At 50.2% G+C, this 20,215-nt stretch overlaps 2 protein-coding genes across 9 annotated transcripts; one reads left to right on the top strand and one right to left on the bottom strand.

The window, feature by feature from the left end:
* Positions 1 to 352: 352 nt before the first annotated feature.
* Positions 353 to 9,354, bottom strand: coil (coilin p80). 6 transcript variants are annotated; one of them, XM_060046028.1, is made up of 9 exons: positions 8,792 to 9,287; positions 7,913 to 8,052; positions 6,870 to 7,819; positions 5,772 to 5,861; positions 4,379 to 4,426; positions 1,739 to 1,808; positions 1,349 to 1,440; positions 1,108 to 1,185; positions 353 to 863 (listed from the first exon to the last, which is right to left on the bottom strand). In XM_060046028.1, exons 1-8 carry the CDS (start codon positions 9,031 to 9,033, stop codon positions 1,138 to 1,140), a joined length of 1,680 nt encoding a protein of 559 aa, XP_059902011.1. In that variant the 5' UTR covers positions 9,034 to 9,287; the 3' UTR covers positions 353 to 863; positions 1,108 to 1,137. The 6 variants fall into 6 exon arrangements, 4 of the variants coding, with proteins under 4 accessions (XP_059902011.1, XP_059902010.1, XP_059902009.1 ...); XM_060046027.1 differs by having other exon boundaries at positions 353 to 1,185; XM_060046026.1 differs by lacking the exons at positions 353 to 863; positions 1,108 to 1,185; positions 1,349 to 1,440; positions 1,739 to 1,808; positions 4,379 to 4,426 and adding an exon at positions 5,284 to 5,652 and having other exon boundaries at positions 8,792 to 9,354.
* Positions 9,355 to 9,436: 82 nt separating this feature from the next.
* Positions 9,437 to 19,949, top strand: scpep1 (serine carboxypeptidase 1). 3 transcript variants are annotated; one of them, XM_060046030.1, is made up of 13 exons: positions 9,437 to 9,595; positions 10,916 to 11,052; positions 11,129 to 11,218; positions 12,166 to 12,321; positions 12,736 to 12,810; positions 13,062 to 13,134; positions 13,795 to 13,832; positions 16,690 to 16,833; positions 16,903 to 16,987; positions 18,499 to 18,612; positions 19,162 to 19,299; positions 19,370 to 19,533; positions 19,667 to 19,949. In XM_060046030.1, exons 1-13 carry the CDS (start codon positions 9,532 to 9,534, stop codon positions 19,727 to 19,729), a joined length of 1,341 nt encoding a protein of 446 aa, XP_059902013.1. In that variant the 5' UTR covers positions 9,437 to 9,531; the 3' UTR covers positions 19,730 to 19,949. The 3 variants fall into 3 exon arrangements, with proteins under 3 accessions (XP_059902013.1, XP_059902015.1, XP_059902014.1); XM_060046032.1 differs by having other exon boundaries at positions 9,438 to 9,595; positions 16,705 to 16,833; XM_060046031.1 differs by having other exon boundaries at positions 9,439 to 9,595; positions 10,919 to 11,052.
* The last annotated feature ends 266 nt before the right edge of the window (positions 19,950 to 20,215 follow it).

The following is a 20,215-nucleotide window of genomic DNA, read 5'->3' as shown; positions in this document are numbered from 1 at the left end:
AATGTGTTTAGGATTTTGAATAGATGTGTTTTAGCAATGGTACAATGAGACGTCATTTTTTAATTAAGTGTCTTATGTATGAAATACTGTGTAGTGTGCAGGAGCAAGTGTGTTGCAGAAAGGAGCAAGTGTGTTGCACAATTGCAACTAAAGTGCAAAGCAGCGCTTTTGTTTAAGGAATGGTTACATGTGTTTAAGGTATAGAAACAAAAACTTCAAGTTGTGTTGCTTTGGTCTAAGCATGTGTCTATAGTGTTCAAGCAATTGAAAAAAACTGTAATAACATTACATCCATGTGTCTAAAAGAAACCATAAGGCCAAACTATCCTAGGCTTTAACAGAGGAAGAATACTTCAAAGAATGCTGAATTTATTTATTAAAACTTAAAAAAAATTGAATTAATTACAATGGTATCTAAATCCTTAAAAACAGCCATAACCTTAGTAGTTTGTACTAAAATATGCTCATAAGAGTCCAAACACATTTTACCATCTGAACATATGGTCGACATGGGAACAACATTACAGAAACTGGAGAGCAAAACCAAAGCAGCCGATCTGGAGCATCTAGAGGAGCAGCAGCCGATCTAGAGGAGCAGCAGCAGCCGATCTAGAGGAGCAGCAGCAGCCGATCTAGAGGAGCAGCAGCAGCCGATCTAGAGGAGCAGCAGCAGCCGATCTAGAGGAGCAGCAGCAGCCGATCTAGAGGAGCAGCAGGGGCCGATCTAGAGGAGCAGCAGCAGCCGATCTAGAGGAGCAGCAGCAGCCGATCTAGAGGAGCAGCAGCAGCCGATCTAGAGGAGCAGCAGCAGCCGATCTAGAGGAGCAGCAGGGGCCGATCTAGAGGAGCAGCAGCCGATCTAGAGGAGCAGCAGCAGCCGATCTAGAGGAGCAGCAGCAGCCGATCTAGAGGAGCAGCAGCAGCCGATCTAGAGGTGCAGCAGCAGCCGATCTAGAGGTGCAGCAGCAGCCGATCTAGAGGAGCAGCAGCAGCCGATCTAGAGGAGCAGCAGCCGATCTAGAGGAGCAGCAGCAGCCGATCTAGAGGAGCAGCAGCAGCCGATCTAGAGGAGCAGCAGCCGATCTAGAGGAGCAGCAGCCGATCTAGGAGGATGATCTAGAGCAGCATGGCAGCGTTCTAGAGCAGCAGGCGGGGTTCGAGTAGCGAGTCCCAGCGCTCCGTCACCTAGGGGGGGAGGGGAGGGGAGGGGAGGGGAGGGGAGGGGAGGGGAGGGGGGGGGAGGGAGGGTCAATAACACATTTCATTATTTGCACACTAAAGCTTGAAACACACACACTATAACTAGAACTAACTCGTCTTTAACTACTATAACCGTAAGCCCACTGACCCGGGAGCCGCTCCGGGACACGGCGTACTCCACGCTCTCCGAGCCGTCTGCGTTCTGGTAGACCAGGTCGAACTTACCGGGTTCTGCAGGGGCTGGGAGAACAACGTCACATTATACAGACAGGAAGTCACATTGTGCAGACAGGAAGTCACATTGTGCAGACCGGAGAGAAGGCCCACACAGTTCTATAGACTGATCAAAACAACCGTAGGGACAGGGCTGTACAGTGCGACTTACTTTTAAAAAGTAAGCGTACAGCCCTGCGTAGGGAACTTTATATAGTGTGGAGACCAGACCACCAGTCAGACAACCAGTCAGACCAGTAAACCCCCAGTAGACAGCCAGTCAGACCAGTAGTCAGAGGTCTCCTGTTCAGGGATCCCTTCTTACCTTGCCATGAGGCCAGCAGCTCCATCTCCACCTGCTTGGTGGCGTGGTCAAAATGGAGAATCTTCCCCTCCTGAAATGAGAAATGAACAACAGTCATGGTCCAACATAGTGATGGCTGGAGGACCGAGGTCAGACCCAGGAAGGTTCCTGGAGAACCCGTTCTATAGAGGGTCTATAATGTTGGGGCACTGTATGTGTTGTCACTGCATTCTACTGCTGCTGATAATCAGGCCACACCCTCCATCTCTGGGCAGCAGGTCAGGGTCAGCAGTGAAGGAAACACTGAGACCTGTCCAGTAGGGTCAGGGTCAGGGTCAGCAGTGAAGGAAACACTGAGACCTGTCCAGTAGGGTCAGGGTCAGGGTCAGCAGTGAAGGAAACACTGAGACCTGTCCAGTAGGGTCAGGGTCAGGGTCAGCAGTGAAGGAAACACTGAGACCTGTCCAGTAGGGTCAGGGTCAGGGTCAGGGTCAGCAGTGAAGGAAACACTGAGACCTGTCCAGTAGGGTCAGGGTCAGGGTCAGCAGTGAAGGAAACACTGAGACCTGTCCAGTAGGGTCAGGGTCAGGGTCAGGGTCAGCAGTGAAGGAAACACTGAGACCTGTCCAGTAGTGTCAGGGTCAGGGTCAGGGTCAGCAGTGAAGGAAACACTGAGACCTGTCCAGTAGGGTCAGGGTCAGGGTCAGCAGTGAAGGAAACACTGAGACCTGTCCAGTAGGGTCAGGGTCAGGGTCAGCAGTGAAGGAAACACTGAGACCTGTCCAGTAGGGTCAGGGTCAGGGTCAGGGTCAGCAGTGAAGGAAACACTGAGACCTGTCCAGTAGGGTCAGGGTCAGGGTCAGCAGTGAAGGAAACACTGAGACCTGTCCAGTAGGGTCAGGGTCAGGGTCAGCAGTGAAGGAAACACTGAGACCTGTCCAGTAGGGTCAGGGTCAGGGTCAGCAGTGAAGGAAACACTGAGACCTGTCCAGTAGGGTCAGGGTCAGGGTCAGGGTCAGCAGTGAAGGAAACACTGAGACCTGTCCAGTAGGGTCAGGGTCAGGGTCAGCAGTGAAGGAAACACTGAGACCTGTCCAGTAGGGTCAGGGTCAGCAGTGAAGGAAACACTGAGACCTGTCCAGTAGGGTCAGGGTCAGCAGTGAAGGAAACACTGAGACCTGTCCAGTAGGGTCAGGGTCAGCAGTGAAGGAAACACTGAGACCTGTCCAGTAGGGTCAGGGTCAGGGTCAGCAGTGAAGGAAACACTGAGACCTGTCCAGTAGGGTCAGGGTCAGGGTCAGGGTCAGCAGTGAAGGAAACACTGAGACCTGTCCAGTAGGGTCAGGGTCAGGGTCAGCAGTGAAGGAAACACTGAGACCTGTCCAGTAGGGTCAGGGTCAGGGTCAGGGTCAGCAGTGAAGGAAACACTGAGACCTGTCCAGTAGGGTCAGGGTCAGGGTCAGCAGTGAAGGAAACACTGAGACCTGTCCAGTAGGGTCAGGGTCAGGGTCAGCAGTGAAGGAAACACTGAGACCTGTCCAGTAGGGTCAGGGTCAGGGTCAGCAGTGAAGGAAACACTGAGACCTGTCCAGTAGGGTCAGGGTCAGGGTCAGTGTCAGCAGTGAAGGAAACACTGAGACCTGTCCAGTAGGGTCAGGGTCAGCAGTGAAGGAAACACTGAGACCTGTCCAGTAGGGTCAGGGTCAGGAGTGAAGGAAACACTGAGACCTGTCCAGTAGGGTCAGGGTCAGCAGTGAAGGAAACACTGAGACCTGTCCAGTAGGGCCGACACTTTGTATTCAATATTTGAATATGACGTGAAAGATCCGTATGTATGTATGTATGTATGTATGTATGTATGTATGTATGTATGTATGTATGTATGTATGTATGTATGTATGTATGTATGTATGTATGTATGTATGTATGTATGTATGTATGTATGTATGTATGTATGTATATAATTCGGTTTTAAAAGTGCCATGTTGTGTAACCCTTTTTCCCAGTCTATGATTAGACGGTTTAGTTTTTATTTATTATTTGCCATCGCATCCATTCGCGGCCGCTCCTATCAGACAAATAATACTATATATAATAATACTATATATAATAATAATACTATATATAATAATAATATATATAATAATACTATATCCTGTTTCAAAAGCTGTTAAGGCAGAGCAGCCAGCCTGAATGGGTTCTGACCGTGGGTTCTTGCCCGCCGGTAACATTGTGAATGAAAAGAGAGACGCACTTGATCAAGTGGTGACTGGCGTTTCTAGCAAACAACATTAAGAAATTAATTTCTTGCAGATTGGCTATAGCCCTTACGGCTGCTGTCTCCCGTTATCGTCGTCACGTCACTGTTGGCACTGGGCGGTTCAGATTCTGTCTATTTTGTGATATGCATAGTGGCACTAGATATTGATTAAGTTGTTAACCTGTTTCAAACAAAAAAATAATAATCAGACAGGATATGGCCTGAGTCCTGTTTGTGTCTCCTCTTGGCAAATTTGTGATTCAATCTCTGCAAATTTGTGATTCAATCTCCTCTCGACTGTTGAAGGGTTTCACAGACTATTCATTCACCTCCCTCTTACATCACTCAGGAAGTGGTTCTACCTGAAGCCAACCTCATTGGCTGTCATCTGTCCGACTCACTTTATACTCCGAGACCTCAGGGGTGTAGTTCTCCGTCAGCTCCAGCAGCTGTGAAGGAAACAGACAGGACAGGTGTGTTGATGGACAGGTCAGATAGGGGACAGGTGTGTTGATGGACAGGTCAGATATGGGGACAGGTGTGTTGATGGACAGGTCAGATAGGGGACAGGTGTGTTGATGGACAGGTCAGACATAACCAGTGGTGTTGATGGACAGGTCAGATAGGGGACAGGTGTGTTGATGGACAGGTCAGACATAACCAGTGGTGATGATGGACAGGTCAGACATAACCAGTGGTGATGATGGACAGGTCAGACATAACCAGTGGTGATGATGGACAGGTCAGACATAACCAGTGGTGTTGATGGACAGGGAGACATAACCAGTGGTGATGATGGACAGGTCAGACATAACCAGTGGTGATGATGGACAGGTCAGACATAACCAGTGGTGATGATGGACAGGGAGACATAACCAGTGGTGATGATGGACAGGTCAGACATAACCAGTGGTGATGATGGACAGGGAGACATAACCAGTGGTGATGATGGACAGGTCAGACATAACCAGTGGTGTTGATGGACAGGGAGACATAACCAGTGGTGATGATGGACAGGTCAGACATAACCAGTGGTGATGATGGACAGGGAGACATAACCAGTGGTGATGATGGACAGGGAGACATAACCAGTGGTGATGATGGACAGGGAGACATAACCAGTGGTGATGATGGACAGGTCAGACATAACCAGTGGTGTTGATGGACAGGGAGACATAACCAGTGGTGATGATGGACAGGTCAGACATAACCAGTGGTGTTGATGGACAGGGAGACATAACCAGTGGTGTTGATGGACAGGGAGACATAACCAGTGGTGATGATGGACAGGGAGACATAACCAGTGGTGATGATGGACAGGTCAGACATAACCAGTGGTGTTGATGGACAGGGAGACATAACCAGTGGTGTTGATGGACAGGTCAGACATAACCAGTGGTGTTGATGGACAGGGAGACATAACCAGTGGTGATGATGGACAGGTCAGACATAACCAGTGGTGTTGATGGACAGGGAGACATAACCAGTGGTGATGATGGACAGGGAGACATAACCAGTGGTGATGATGGACAGGGAGACATAACCAGTGGTGATGATGGACAGGGAGACATAACCAGTGGTGATGATGGACAGGGAGACATAACCAGTGGTGATGATGGACAGGCAGACATAACCAGTGGTGATGATGGACAGGGAGACATAACCAGTGGTGTTGCTCTGCTCCAGATCGATAAACCAGTCCACCAGTTCCTTTCTTCCATTCCATCTTATTTCTCATCTCAGCAGCTTTTCATTCAAAGTCAACCATGTAAGAACCAGTCAGAACCAGTTCACCTTAAAGACGATCCTCTGCCCGGCGCCGGGGGGAGCTGCGAGCAGCGGCAGGCTGCTGTAGTCCTTCCTCGGTCGGGGGTCGGCGGCACTCTGCACCCCGAGAGGAGACAACACACAACTAAAGCTGATGGCAGCAACACACACACACACACTGGTGTGTGTATGAGTAGCAGATACACAAACCTACACACTGGTATGTGTATGAGTAGCAGATACACAAACCCACACACTGGTGTGTGTGTATGAGTAGCAGATACACACACACACACTGGTGTGTGTATGAGTAGCAGATACACAAATCGCAGGAATACATGAACACAGTGTAGCTGGACCAGTCCCCAGGACCAATCAATCAGCATCAAGAGGCTGGACCAGACCCCAGGACCAACCAATCAGCATCAAGAGGCGGGACCAGTCCCCAGGACCAACCAATCAGCATCAAGAGGCGGGACCAGTCCCCAGGACCAATCAGCATCAAGAGGCTGGACCATCACCGAGCGGTGGATCAATCAGAGGGCGGTCCTACCTGGAGCGTCACCGAGCGGTGGACCAATCAGAGGGCGGTCCCACCTGGAGCGTCACCGAGCGGTGGACCAATCAGAGGGCGGTCCTACCTGGAGCGTCACCGAGCGGTGGACCAATCAGAGGGCGGTCCTACCTGGAGCGTCACCGAGCGGTGGACCAATCAGAGGGCGGTCCCACCTGGAGCGTCACCGAGCGGTGGACCAATCAGAGGGCGGTCCTACCTGGAGCGTCACCGAGCGGTGGACCAATCAGAGGGCGGTCCTACCTGGAGCGTCACCGAGCGGTGGACCAATCAGAGGGCGGTCCTACCTGGAGCGTCACCGAGCGGTGGACCAATCAGAGGGCGGTCCTACCTGGAGCGTCACCGAGCGGTGGACCAATCAGAGGGCGGTCCTACCTGGAGCGTCACCGAGCGGTGGACCAATCAGAGGGCGGTCCTACCTGGAGCGTCACCGAGCGGTGGACCAATCAGAGGGCGGTCCTACCTGGAGCGTCACCGAGCGGTGGACCAATCAGAGGGCGGTCCTACCTGGAGCGTCACCGAGCGGTGGACCAATCAGAGGGCGGTCCTACCTGGTGGGTCAGCGAGTCCTCCAGCGCCGGTCTGTGCCGCCGCTCCTCCTGTTCGTAGTCCAGAGGAGTCCCCCTCCCGACCCAACCCTCCCCCCTCCCCCCGTTGACCCCTCCCCCGCCGCGGGGCTGGCCCCTCCCCCGGCCACGCCCTCTAGAGCTCACGCAGGGCTCCGCCCCCAGTGGGCGTCTGATCACCAGCTTGATCTCCTCCTCGCTGCTAGAGTCTGAGGGCCTCGAGGCCCCCCCCAGAGCCGGCCTCGAGGCCGTCTGAGGGGTCAGGGGGGCACGGGGACCGCCCGGGGGGGGGGCGGTCTGAGGGGTCAGGGGGGTACGGGGACCGCCCGGGGGGGGGGCGGTCGACCGGGCTCGAGTATCCTCAGAGGAAGAGTCTGACGAGGACGAAGAGGAAGGAGGCTGGGCGCGTTTCCCCGAGGCTGGCGGGGCCTTCAGGGGCCCCCGGGGGGGCGCTGGGGCCCGGGGGGGCGCTGGGGTCTTTCTGGGGGTCTTCTTCTGACCTTTGGAGGTTACACAGGGAGCAGGGGCCCCCACTTCACTGTCACTGGAGGCCGAGGAGGAAACCTCTTCTGCGCCACCATTAAGGACTGGTTTGGGACCATTGAGGACTGGTTTGGGACCATTGAGGACTGGTTTGGGACCATTGAGGACTGGTTTGGGACCATTAAGGACTACTGGTTTGGGGATCTTGTTGACCTGCTGCTCACTTGGGGTCAGCGGGATGATGGAGGACATGGGCGTCTGTTTCTTCTTCTTCTTCTTCTTCTTCAGGTGTTTCTTGTGTGCGCCCTCCTCCTCCTCCTTCTCCTCCTCTCGGTAAGGCTCGCTCTCGTCCTCCCGACCCCCTGCTGTCTTCTCCTTCCTCTCCTTCTTCTTCTTCATGTGTTTCTCCTCCTCCTCCTCGGGGGGGCAAGGCTCGCTCTCGTCCTCCCGACCTTCGGTCTTTTCCTTCCTCTTCTTCTTCTTCTTCATGTGTTTCTCCTCCTCCTCCTCCTCGGGGGGGCAGGGCTGGCTCTCCTCCTCCCCACCTTCGGTCTTCTTCCTTCTCTTCTTCTTCTTCCCCTCCGTAAAGACGTCCGTTACTTCAGGTTCAACCTCCGAGTGTCGCCGACTCCTCTTACTGGATCGACTCTCCTCTGGATCAGCAGAACGCCCGTCCACCTGAACGCTGACGGAGGGACACATGTCATTACACCACCTGAACGCTGATGGAGAGACACATGTCATTACACCACCTGAACGCTGACGGAGGGACACATGTCATTACACCACCTGAACGCTGACGGAGGGACACACGTCATCATACCACCCGAACACTGGGACACATGTCATTACACCACCCGGACGCTGTCGGAGGGACATTACTCACATGTCACAGAGTAATAACATGTAACCATAGAGTAAGCCTGTGATGCAACAGAGAGAGGATAGAGTAATAACCTGTAACCATAGTAACAACAGCCTGTGATACAGAGGATGTAACCATAGCGACAACCTGTGATGCAGCAGAGAGGAGAGAGTAATAACATGTAACCATAGCGACAGCCTGAGATGCAGCAGAGAGAGGATGGAGTAATAACATGTAACTATAGTAACCATAACAACCTCGATGCAGCAGAGAGGAGAGAGTAATAACATGTAACCATAGCGACAGCCTGAGATGCAGCAGAGAGAGGAGAGAGTAATAACATGTAACCATAGCGACAGCCTGAGATGCAGCAGAGAGAGGAGAGAGTAATAACATGTAACCATAGCGACAGCCTGGGATGCAGCAGAGAGAGGAGAGAGCAATGACATGCAACCATAGCGACAGCCTGGGATGCAGCAGAGAGAGGAGAGAGTAATAACATGTAACCATAGCGACAGCCTTGGATGCATCAGAGGACGAGGTGACGGAGGAGCCCAACCTGACGAGGTCGTTGTCGCGCACCACACGGATGCTCTCGGTTGGCGGCAGGTAGCAGCCATCGATGAAGAGGTTAAGCACGCTCCTCGAGCTGAGGGAGAAGCGCTCCCGGATCACGTGCTCCAGGTCCGCCACCACGCGGCACTGGTCCAAGTCCACGAGCAGCCAGACCCGGCGGCGCTCCTCCCCGGGGGGCGGGTAGTCGAAGTGGAGCCGTACGCGGACGGAGCTGCTAGACAGCATGGTGGAGCTCGGCGGCGCGTGTTTCAACTATTCCGCCACACTACCCTGTTCGGGTCCGGTTATGCGCAGTACCACCCCGTGGTGTTCCTGTTATGCGCAGTACGGCCCCGTGGTGTTCCGTTTATGCGCAGTACCGCTCCGCGGCGTTCCGGAGGCTTTATCGCTTGTTAAAAACTTTAATGTGTCGTTTAAACAAGTCATTGCAATTATAAGCGGTCGGCCTAAATTGTGTTTTTTATATCTGTTAAAAAAACGATTGATTGTGTAAAATAAAATATAAAATACATAACTTTAACATATCGATATCAAAAAGCCTCTGTGATTTAACCGGCTGTTCCTTGTCACGTGGATGCTCTGCTGTCACATGACCGTCACGTGACCGTTCTGCTCACTGTCACATGACCGTCACGTGACCACTCAGCTGCTGTCACATGACCGTCATTTAACGTGACCGTTCTGCTGCGTGGCTCCACGGGAGGTCTGCAGTTCGCTTCAACCATGGTGCAATCGACGACGTATTTGATACTGGGGCTGCTTCCCCTGCTGGCGCTGGTCAGTGCAGGTATGTTGTTTACGTTGAGGATCTGCTCTTAAACCGGAGGAAACTGGTTGAAAGTTATACTAATAGTATACCGTCCATATATATATTGTTACAACCAGTGGTGTAGTCTATTTTATTGTAGTGGGTATACTGTGATGATTCCCTCCCAGCCTCGTACAAACCCGTCCCACCGGTACGTGTACGTGTGTGGCACTTATGGGATGTCGCACCACACTCACCAACGCAGGGGTCTACAACCCGCTGACCTATAACGATTATCAACAATCATGGAAAGCTGAGTAGGTTTATCAGTTTTAATAACAGTATGAACAAATAGAAGGCAAAAATGACAAGATGTCCTTTGTATATCTATAGTAGCAATAGCACATGCTAAACAAGGACAAAATCTACGCAAAATAATTTAATGAACTGTTTACAACCATGGCTATGAGAAGGAGATGACAGGAGACTAATGTTTCACTCTTTCAATTGCTCTAATTTGAGCTCTTACTGTTATCTAACATACCATGCAGTAATTGAATTGTGTAAAAGTGTGAAATTACTGCACCTTAAAAATGACCATGAATTAGCTATACTCTCATTTGCATAGTGATTAACATTATGAATTTCAATTGTGTATACCAACTGTATGTTGGCTGACATTTACTTAACTTGTTTTCCCTCCACTCTAACCAAGGATGCCTGTTTTTAAATTCCCTAGCCTGACACCCAGTCCGAAAGGCTGGCCAGGGGTTCTCATCTAAAAGTAACAAGGAGATGTATAGTGGGATTAAAACATTGTCTTCTGTTGACTACTTGTTATGTGGTTTACACATTAATATGGGAGGACTGGACACACACACACGCGCGCACACACACGCGAGAAGGAGGGGCTCGGCCCGCCAACTAACGTGCAGAGATGCAGGGGCAGCTTCGCGCTTCGTAACAGAGACAGGGCAGAGCGCGAGCGCGCAGGGGGAATCTTATGAATGTGTGAATGTAGGAGATAACTTCCCCTGCTTAAAGTATTTTATTGCAGTTATACCCAACCGATATTTGCGAAAAATAAACACAGAAGTGAAAGATCTGTCACAAGACGATTGATACGTATCCGTGCATATTTTTAAGTGGGTATACGCAAATCCTGGTGCGTTCCTAGTGGGTATACGGCGTATACCTGCGTATCACGTAGACTACACCACTGGTTACAACCAGCCATAAGTGTCAATGATAACAAGGCATGCCTTCAGAGGGTCTTCTAGCCAGTGCACTGCTTCACGCTGAAGCCCGCCTGGTGTTTGGACCTCCTACGATACTGACTGACCACCATGAGTACCCCAGCAGGCCGGCGTCCCTCCCCAGGGAAGGAGGCGTGGGGGTACGTGGACGTCCGGGAGGGCGCCCACATGTTCTGGTGGCTGTACTACGCCGACGGCCCCGCCTCCTACCAGGACCTGCCTCTGGTCCTGTGGCTGCAGGTAGGTCCGCTCGTCTGGGGGTCAGAGTGATGAAGCCTTGTGGTGTGTTGGGTCTCATCAGCCTCCTCGTCCACAGGGCGGTCCCGGCGGATCCTCCACCGGCTTTGGGAACTTTGAGGAAATCGGTCCCTTGGATCGGGAGCTGCAGCCCCGCAAAACCTCCTGGGTAAACGTCACACTCGCTAGGTCTGCCTTACACATGACTTCAGATGGACCCTCACTGTGGAGTGAACCCTCACTGTGAGGAGTGAACCCTCACTGTGAGGGGTGAACCCTCACTGTGAGGGGTGAACCCTCACTGTGAGGAGTGAACCCTCACTGTGAGGGGTGAACCCTCACTGTGAACCCTCACTGTGAGGGGTGAACCCTCACTGTGAGGGGTGAACCCTCACTGTGAGGGGTGAACCCTCACTGTGGAGTGAACCCTCACTGTGGGGTGAACCCTCACTGTGGAGTGAACCCTCACTGTGAGGAGTGAACCCTCACTGTGAGGGGTGAACCCTCACTGTGAACCCTCACTGTGAACCCTCACTGTGAGGGGTGAACCCTCACTGTGAACCCTCACTGTGAGGGGTGAACCCTCACTGTGGAGTGAACCCTCACTGTGGGGTGAACCCTCACTGTGGAGTGAACCCTCACTGTGAGGGGTGAACCCTCACTGTGAGGGGTGAACCCTCACTGTGAGGGGTGAACCCTCACTGTGGAGTGAACCCTCACTGTGAGGAGTGAACCCTCACTGTGAGGGGTGAACCCTCACTGTGAGGGGTGAACCCTCACTGTGAACCCTCACTGTGAGGGGTGAACCCTCACTGTGAACCCTCACTGTGAGGAGTGAACCCTCACTGTGAACCCTCACTGTGAGGGGTGAACCCTCACTGTGAGGGGTGAACCCTCACTGTGGAGTGAACCCTCACTGTGAGGAGTGAACCCTCACTGTGAGGAGTGAACCCTCACTGTGAACCCTCACTGTGAGGGGTGAACCCTCACTGTGAACCCTCACTGTGAGGAGTGAACCCTCACTGTGAGGGGTGAACCCTCACTGTGGAGTGAACCCTCACTGTGGGGTGAACCCTCGCTGTGAGGGGTGAACGGTGAACCCTGTGGTGTTTCTAGGTGCAGACGGCCAGTGTCTTGTTTGTGGACAACCCGGTTGGAACTGGTTTCAGCTACGTGGACGGGCCGGATGGCTTCTCCCGGGACGTGGCCACAGTGGCTTCAGACATGTTGGTTCTTCTCCGAAGCTTCTTCACCCAGAGGAGCGAGCTCCAGGTACAGCTGCCGGGCCCTCCTCTCCCGCCCGGGTCACAGAGACTCCTGCCGGCGCCCACAAGGAGCTGGCCTCTGACTGAGTCATTTGGCCGGTTGATCTTGGTATTCTAAAAGAAAAATGCGAACAAGGTTTTGTTCGGTCCGTCGCTCTAGTTTCATCAACTCATTGTTTGTTTTCTTGGTCGGGGTCTTCTGAATGACGTCCATTTCACCCTCCTTACTTCCACCTGTCCTTTTTTATTTCTTGAGTACAGGAACATTGAAGAATAATTTGTGTGCTTTAAAACATCATACAAAATGGGGAAGATGTGTGTGTATATATATATATTTTTTTTTTAGCCTTGTCCGCAGTCTAATTATAAAGCAGGCCTGTTGGGGTATTGAATCTCTGAGGCTTGGTTGTTCCCTTTGCAGAATGTTCCCTTCTACATTTTCTCTGAGTCATACGGAGGCAAGATGGCTGCTGCCATCTCAGTGGAGCTCTCAAAGGTACTTCTGAATTCTTGGTTTCAGATGTCAAGAAAAGAGTTTCAGTAACTATTACTTGATGAACTCATTCTGCTTTTTTTTACATCTTCTTTCCTTAAACTGAGAAATACCAAAAGTGCAGGGAAGTTCTTACAATGTTCAGAGTTGTGGCTCTTCTCCTGGAAATTGGGTGTTGGTGGTGGTTGAAGATATCTTCTCTTGATACTGGAACACCATTTGACATGATGTTGTATTGACTCTTCTCCACACAGGCTGTTACTCAAGGTGCTGTTAAGTGCAATTTTGCTGGCGTGGCACTCGGAGACTCCTGGATCTCCCCTGTAGGTATGTACTGGTCCATGTGGATCTCCCTGTAGGTATGTACTGGTCCGTGTGGATCTCCCCTGTAGGTATGTACTGGTCCATGTGGATCTCCCTGTAGGCATGTACTGGTCCATGTGGATCTCCCTGTAGGCATGTACTGGTCCATGTGGATCTCCCTGTAGGCATGTACTGGTCCATGTGGATCTCCCTGTAGGCATGTACTGGTCCATGTGGATCTCCCTGTAGGCATGTACTGGTCCATGGTCCATTCAGGAATAACATGCAGATCTCAGAACACAGTCAGCTTTCAGCAAATCGCTGGACGTGTGGTTTATACATATAGTATACATAAATACATATATGTATAAAAGTAGACATTTAGCCCATTACCGCACAAGCAATTGGCATGTGACTGAGTGAGATCTTTGGTGGTCTTCATACGTTTTTAGAACGTTAACTGTATCTCATTGGAATGCTTCCTCCTGGGTCTGATGGAAGCTGATTGTACTTTGAGCGACAATCTGGCAGGTGGGACCGGTCAGCTACGCTCAGATTAGCTTTGGTTTTAGGTTAGCTTCAGTGCTAGGATAGCTTTGATGCTCAACTATAGAAACATTGTGGACACAGAGGCTGAAAGCTCGTCATGTGTTCTCTTGAGTCACAACTCTTCTCTCCTTACAGATTCGGTGCTGACCTGGGGTCCATATCTCTACAGCACAGTAAGCTATTGATAGATATTTTATTCTTGATTTGAATGGTAACCTGTCTATTAGTTGACAGATGACACGGATCACTAATACAACTGTTAAGGTACATTATATGTATGCAGTGGTTTGTAGCTCAATGTTCCAGCCCCATGATGCTTTCTACTGCCAGTTGGCTGTGATCTGCTCCCATATAATCGTGAACATTTTCCTTTGACAAATGGTTTCCCTCGTCCCCGTTTCATCGTCCTCCACTCTGAGTTCCCTATTTCCATTTTAATCTTGTTTAAAGAGTGAACATTTTCCAGCAAAAAGCAGATTGTTGTCCAGTCTTTATTATCGAGTGAACAGTGTTCCACCCATAGGAGACTGTTGTCCAGTCTTTATTATCGAGTGAACAGTGTTCCAACCATAAGGAGACTGTTGTCCAGTCTTTATTATCGAGTGAACAGTGTTCCACCCATAGGAGACTGTTGTCCAGTCTTTATCGAGTGAACAGTGTTCCAACCATAAGCAGACTGTTGTCCAGTCTTTATTATCGAGTGAACAGTGTTCCAACCATAAGGAGACTGTTGTCCAGTCTTTATTATCGAGTGAACAGTGTTCCACCCATAGGAGACTGTTGTCCAGTCTTTATTATCGAGTGAACAGTGTTCCAACCATAAGGAGACTGTTGTCCAGTCTTTATTATCGAGTGAACAGTGTTCCAACCATAAGGAGACTGTTGTCCAGTCTTTATTATCGAGTGAACAGTGTTCCACCCATAGGAGACTGTTGTCCAGTCTTTATTATCGAGTGAACAGTGTTCCAACCATAAGGAGACTGTTGTCCAGTCTTTATTATCGAGTGAACAGTGTTCCAACCATAAGGAGACTGTTGTCCAGTCTTTATTATCGAGTGAACAGTGTTCCACCCATAGGAGACTGTTGTCCAGTCTTTATCGAGTGAACAGTGTTCCAACCATAAAGAGACTGTTGTCCAGTCTTTATCGAGTGAACAGTGTTCCAACCATAAGGAGACTGTTGTCCAGTCTTTATTATCGAGTGAACAGTGTTCCACCCATAGGAGACTGTTGTCCAGTCTTTATTATCGAGTGAACAGTGTTCCAACCATAAGGAGACTGTTGTCCAGTCTTTATTATCGAGTGAGCAGTGTTCCACCCATAGGAGACTTGTCCAGTCTTTATTATCGAGTGAACAGTGTTCCACCCATAGGAGACTGTTGTCCAGTCTTTATTATCGAGTGAACAGTGTTCCAACCTTAAGGAGACTGTTGTCCAGTCTTTATTATCGAGTGAACAGTGTTCCAACCATAAGGAGACTGTTGTCCAGTCTTTATTATCGAGTGAACAGTGTTCCAACCATAAGCAGACTGTTGTCCAGTCTTTATTATCGAGTGAACAGTGTTCCAACCTTAAGGAGACTGTTGTCCAGTCTTTATTATCGAGTGAACAGTGTTCCAACCATAAGGAGACTGTTGTCCAGTCTTTATTATCGAGTGAACAGTGTTCCACCCATAGGAGACTGTTGTCCAGTCTTTATCGAGTGAACAGTGTTCCAACCATAAAGAGACTGTTGTCCAGTCTTTATCGAGTGAACAGTGTTCCAACCATAAGGAGACTGTTGTCCAGTCTTTATTATCGAGTGAACAGTGTTCCACCCATAGGAGACTGTTGTCCAGTCTTTATTATCGAGTGAACAGTGTTCCAACCATAAGGAGACTGTTGTCCAGTCTTTATTATCGAGTGAGCAGTGTTCCACCCATAGGAGACTGTTGTCCAGTCTTTATTATCGAGTGAACAGTGTTCCAACCATAAGGAGACTGTTGTCCAGTCTTTATTATCGAGTGAACAGTGTTCCACCCATAGGAGACTGTTGTCCAGTCTTTATCGAGTGAACAGTGTTCCAACCATAAGCAGACTGTTGTCCAGTCTTTATTATCGAGTGAACAGTGTTCCAACCATAAGGAGACTGTTGTCCAGTCTTTATTATCGAGTGAACAGTGTTCCACCCATAGGAGACTGTTGTCCAGTCTTTATTATCGAGTGAACAGTGTTCCAACCATAAGGAGACTGTTGTCCAGTCTTTATTATCGAGTGAACAGTGTTCCAACCATAAGGAGACTGTTGTCCAGTCTTTATTATCGAGTGAACAGTGTTCCACCCATAGGAGACTGTTGTCCAGTCTTTATTATCGAGTGAACAGTGTTCCAACCATAAGGAGACTGTTGTCCAGTCTTTATTATCGAGTGAACAGTGTTCCAACCATAAGGAGACTGTTGTCCAGTCTTTATTATCGAGTGAACAGTGTTCCACCCATAGGAGACTGTTGTCCAGTCTTTATCGAGTGAACAGTGTTCCAACCATAAAGAGACTGTTGTCCAGTCTTTATCGAGTGAACAGTGTTCCAACCATAAGGAGACTGTTGTCCAGTCTTTATTATCGAGTGAACAGTGTTCCACCCATAGGAGACTGTTGTCCAGTCTTTATTATCGAGTGAACAGTGTTCCAACCATAAGGAGACTGTTGTCCAGTCTTTATTATCGAGTGAGCAGTGTTCCACCCATAGGAGACTGTTGTCCAGTCTTTATTATCGAGTGAACAGTGTTCCACCCATAGGAGACTGTTGTCCAGTCTTTATTATCGAGTGAACAGTGTTCCAACCTTAAGGAGACTGTTGTCCAGTCTTTATTATCGAGTGAACAGTGTTCCAACCATAAGGAGACTGTTGTCCAGTCTTTATTATCGAGTGAACAGTGTTCCAACCATAAGCAGACTGTTGTCCAGTCTTTATTATCGAGTGAACAGTGTTCCAACCTTAAGGAGACTGTTGTCCAGTCTTTATTATCGAGTGAACAGTGTTCCAACCATAAGGAGACTGTTGTCCAGTCTCTGCTAGACGACTACGGCCTCCTGGAGGTCACGGAGGCAGCCGAGGCAGTGAGGAAGGCGGTGGAGGAGCAGAGCTTCCAGAAGGCCACGGAGCTGTGGTCTGTTGCAGAGAGCGTCGTAGATCAGGTTGGTTTGAGAACCTGGAGGGACAGCCCAACGTGCAGCCAATGCTTCATTGTTTCCATCTGCTTGCAGAACACGAATGGGGTGAACTTCTACAACATCCTGACCAAAGAGCCGGAGGAGGACCTCTCTTCACTGGCCAAGGGGGACTTCATTGGTACCACTCTGAAATGGTCTATTTAGGGACTTCATTGGTACCACTCTGAAATGGTCTATTTAGGGACTTTTCTAAAAAGCAGAGACGACTAATTACTAATTTCTTTCATTTTCTTTTTAAAGCTTACATTGGATATGCACAAACATGTGATGTGTTATTTTAACATGTGCATGTTTGGTGAATGTTCATCAACCAGAAATGCAGAGGAGGCTGTTCTACTCCTGTGGGTAGAAGGCTAAACGGGGAACAGTGACTGGAGCTTAATGCTATGAAATGAGAATCTGGCGTCTTTCTATGGGCCGTCTCACTAGATCTGGCTACCTAGATGATGAGCTACTCCTGCCTCCCTCCCTAATTGCTTTAGATAAGCGTCATTTGAAGAAAAAAGTCAATTATTTAGCATCTAAGATGCATATTTCTCATCAGATGAATTGGACAGCCTCTGTAGAAACAAAAGGTTGTCCCTGTCCGATTTTAAAACGTCTGTTTTCACCCATGTCGTTCAAGAATGAATAGGTGTCAAACGTATGACATGGATTTACTGAGCGGAGAGAAACTGCAATATAATAAACCAATCTGTGACTTGGCATGTCTTTGTTCAAGATATGAAACCTTCCCTAAAGCCGGCTCCAAAACGCTCAGCATCTCAGTCTACAGGACGAGGAAATAAAATAACTGTTCCCCATTGTGTTGTCAGCTGTCTGTCCGTCTGCTAAATGTTCCCCCTTGTGGTGACGGCTGTCTGTCCGTCTGCTAAATGTTCCCCCTTGTGGTGACGGCTGTCTGTCCGTCTGCTAAATGTTCCCCCTTGTGGTGACGGCTGTCTGTCCGTCTGCTAAATGTTCCCCCTTGTGGTGACGGCTGTCTGTCCGTCTGCTAAATGTTCCCCCTTGTGGTGACGGCTGTCTGTCCGTCTGCTAAATGTTCCCCCTTGTGGTGATGGCTGTCTGTCCTTCTGCTAAATGTTCCCCCTTGTGGTGACGGCTGTCTGTCCGTCTGCTAAATGTTCCCCCTTGTGGTGACGGCTGTCTGTCCGTCTGCTAAATGTTCCCCCTTGTGGTGACGGCTGTCTCTCCGTCTGCTAAATGTTCCCCCTTGTGGTGACGGCTGTCTCTCCGTCTGCTAAATGTTCCCCCTTGTGGTGACGGCTGTCTCTCCGTCTGCTAAATGTTCCCCCTTGTGGTGACGGCTGTCTGTCCGTCTGCTAAATGTTCCCCCTTGTGGTGACGGCTGTCTGTCCGTCTGCTAAATGTTCCCCCTTGTGGTGACGGCTGTCTCTCCGTCTGCTAAATGTTCCCCCTTGTGGTGACGGCTGTCTGTCCGTCTGCTAAATGTTCCCCCTTGTGGTGACGGCTGTCTGTCCGTCTGCTAAATGTTCCCCCTTGTGGTGACGGCTGTCTGTCCGTCTGCTAAATGTTCCCCCTTGTGGTGACGGCTGTCTGTCCGTCTGCTAAATGTTCCCCCTTGTGGTGACGGCTGTCTCTCCGTCTGCTAAATGTTCCCGTTGACAGCTCTACTCGCCCGGCGCCACGTCCGCCCGCTCCACAGACAGTCTCTGGTCCAGCTGATGAACGGAGAGATCCGGGACAAGCTGGGGCTGATCCCTCACAACGTCACCTGGGGAGGTAGGAGGTCACGAAGAGCTGGAGCCATGCTCTGTCCAACGTCTGGGCTGTGATTGGCTGTTAAATCATTAATGCTCATGGTGGCCATATCACGTCTGTGCTTCGATAAAGTTAAATGAAGAACAAGGTCAAAAAGAATGACCTAATTTAAAGATGATGTAGAGGGCTTCCCCTTACCTGAACAACGGCCAACTGCGTCTCCTGAGCACCCACTTTTTGTTATGCACCGAATTAGTTATATGGTATAATTATATTGTTTATGTTTGATCTCCATCATCCCTAGACTTCTGTTGCAAAGCAATGTCTAACTCTAATTACTCCGTCCAACTCTAATTGCTCCGTCTAACTACTTACTTTGCTCAGACTTCTCTGACCTCACTTCCTGTCTGGGATTACAAGTGAACTGTGTGTGTGTGTGTGTGTGTGTGTGTGTGTGTGTGTGTGTGTGTGTGTGTGTGTGTGTGTGTGTGTGTGTGTGTGTGTGTGTGTGTGTGTGTGTGTGTGTGTGTGTGTGTGTGTGTGTGTGTGTGTGTGTGTGTGTGTGTTCAGGCCAGGCGGAGGAGGTGTTCAGCTCCATGGCGGGAGACTTCATGAGGCCGGTGGTGGCGCTGGTGGACCAGCTTCTGGCGGCCGGGGTCAACGTGAGCGTCTACAACGGGCAGCTGGACCTCATCGTGGACACCATGGGTAGGAGCCTCCACACAGCGCTAGGGTTAGGTTCCAGTTCTTGTTGCATCTGACCGGTGACTGTCTGCAGGTCAGGAGCGCTGGGTGAACTCTCTGGCCTGGGAGGGGCTCCCCACCTATAAGGGCCTGAGGTGGACCCCCCTGGATGACCCAGCGGCCCCCGGGACCACCGGAGCCTTCTACAAGCGCTACAGGAACTTCTCCTTCTACTGGATCCTGAAGGCGGGCCACATGGTAGGGGGGGTTTGAGCTGCCTTGCCAGAGTGGTCAAGCAGCCGGGTTCAGATGATAAACCTTTATGGGCAAAGCCCTGTTGTGCATTTGGGGAGATGGCTGTATGGCCAACGTCCTAATGTTGTCCCTCTAGATTCCCTCCGACCAGGGCGCCATGGCTCTACAGATGCTGAAGATGGTGACTCAGCAGTCCTGACTCTGAAGATGGTGACTCAGCAGTCCTGACTCTGAAGATGGTGACTCAGCAGTCCTGACTCTGAAGATGGTGACTCAGCAGTCCTGACTCTGAAGATGACTCGGCAGTCCTGACTCTACTTTCCTCAAGTGCTCTTTGACAATCTTGTTCGCCCTGTACTGTAACCACGTTGAGGGACATTTGTTTATTATGGCTGTTGGAAACAATAAAGGCAGTTGTTTCCTAAGTGAAGTGATTGATTCTTATTTAGAACAAATGGTTCTCAAAAATCATTCTTTGGAGGACTGATGTTTTATTTCATAAAGCATTTGACAGTAATTATTTAGGTTCTATCTGCAACAGATGGACATGTTTGAACATGTTTCAGCGAGCTGCACTAACGGGACCCCCCCCCCTCCAGCTCTCACTAACGGGACCCCCCCCCCCCTCCAGCTCTCACTAACGGGACCCCCCCCTCCAGCTCTCACTAACGGGACCCTCCAGCTC

Source organism: Gadus macrocephalus, chromosome 2 (genome assembly GCF_031168955.1).
Source record: "Gadus macrocephalus chromosome 2, ASM3116895v1".
Classification (NCBI taxonomy): Eukaryota; Metazoa; Chordata; class Actinopteri; order Gadiformes; family Gadidae; genus Gadus; species Gadus macrocephalus.
This window is presented reverse-complemented; position numbering and strand designations above follow the sequence as displayed.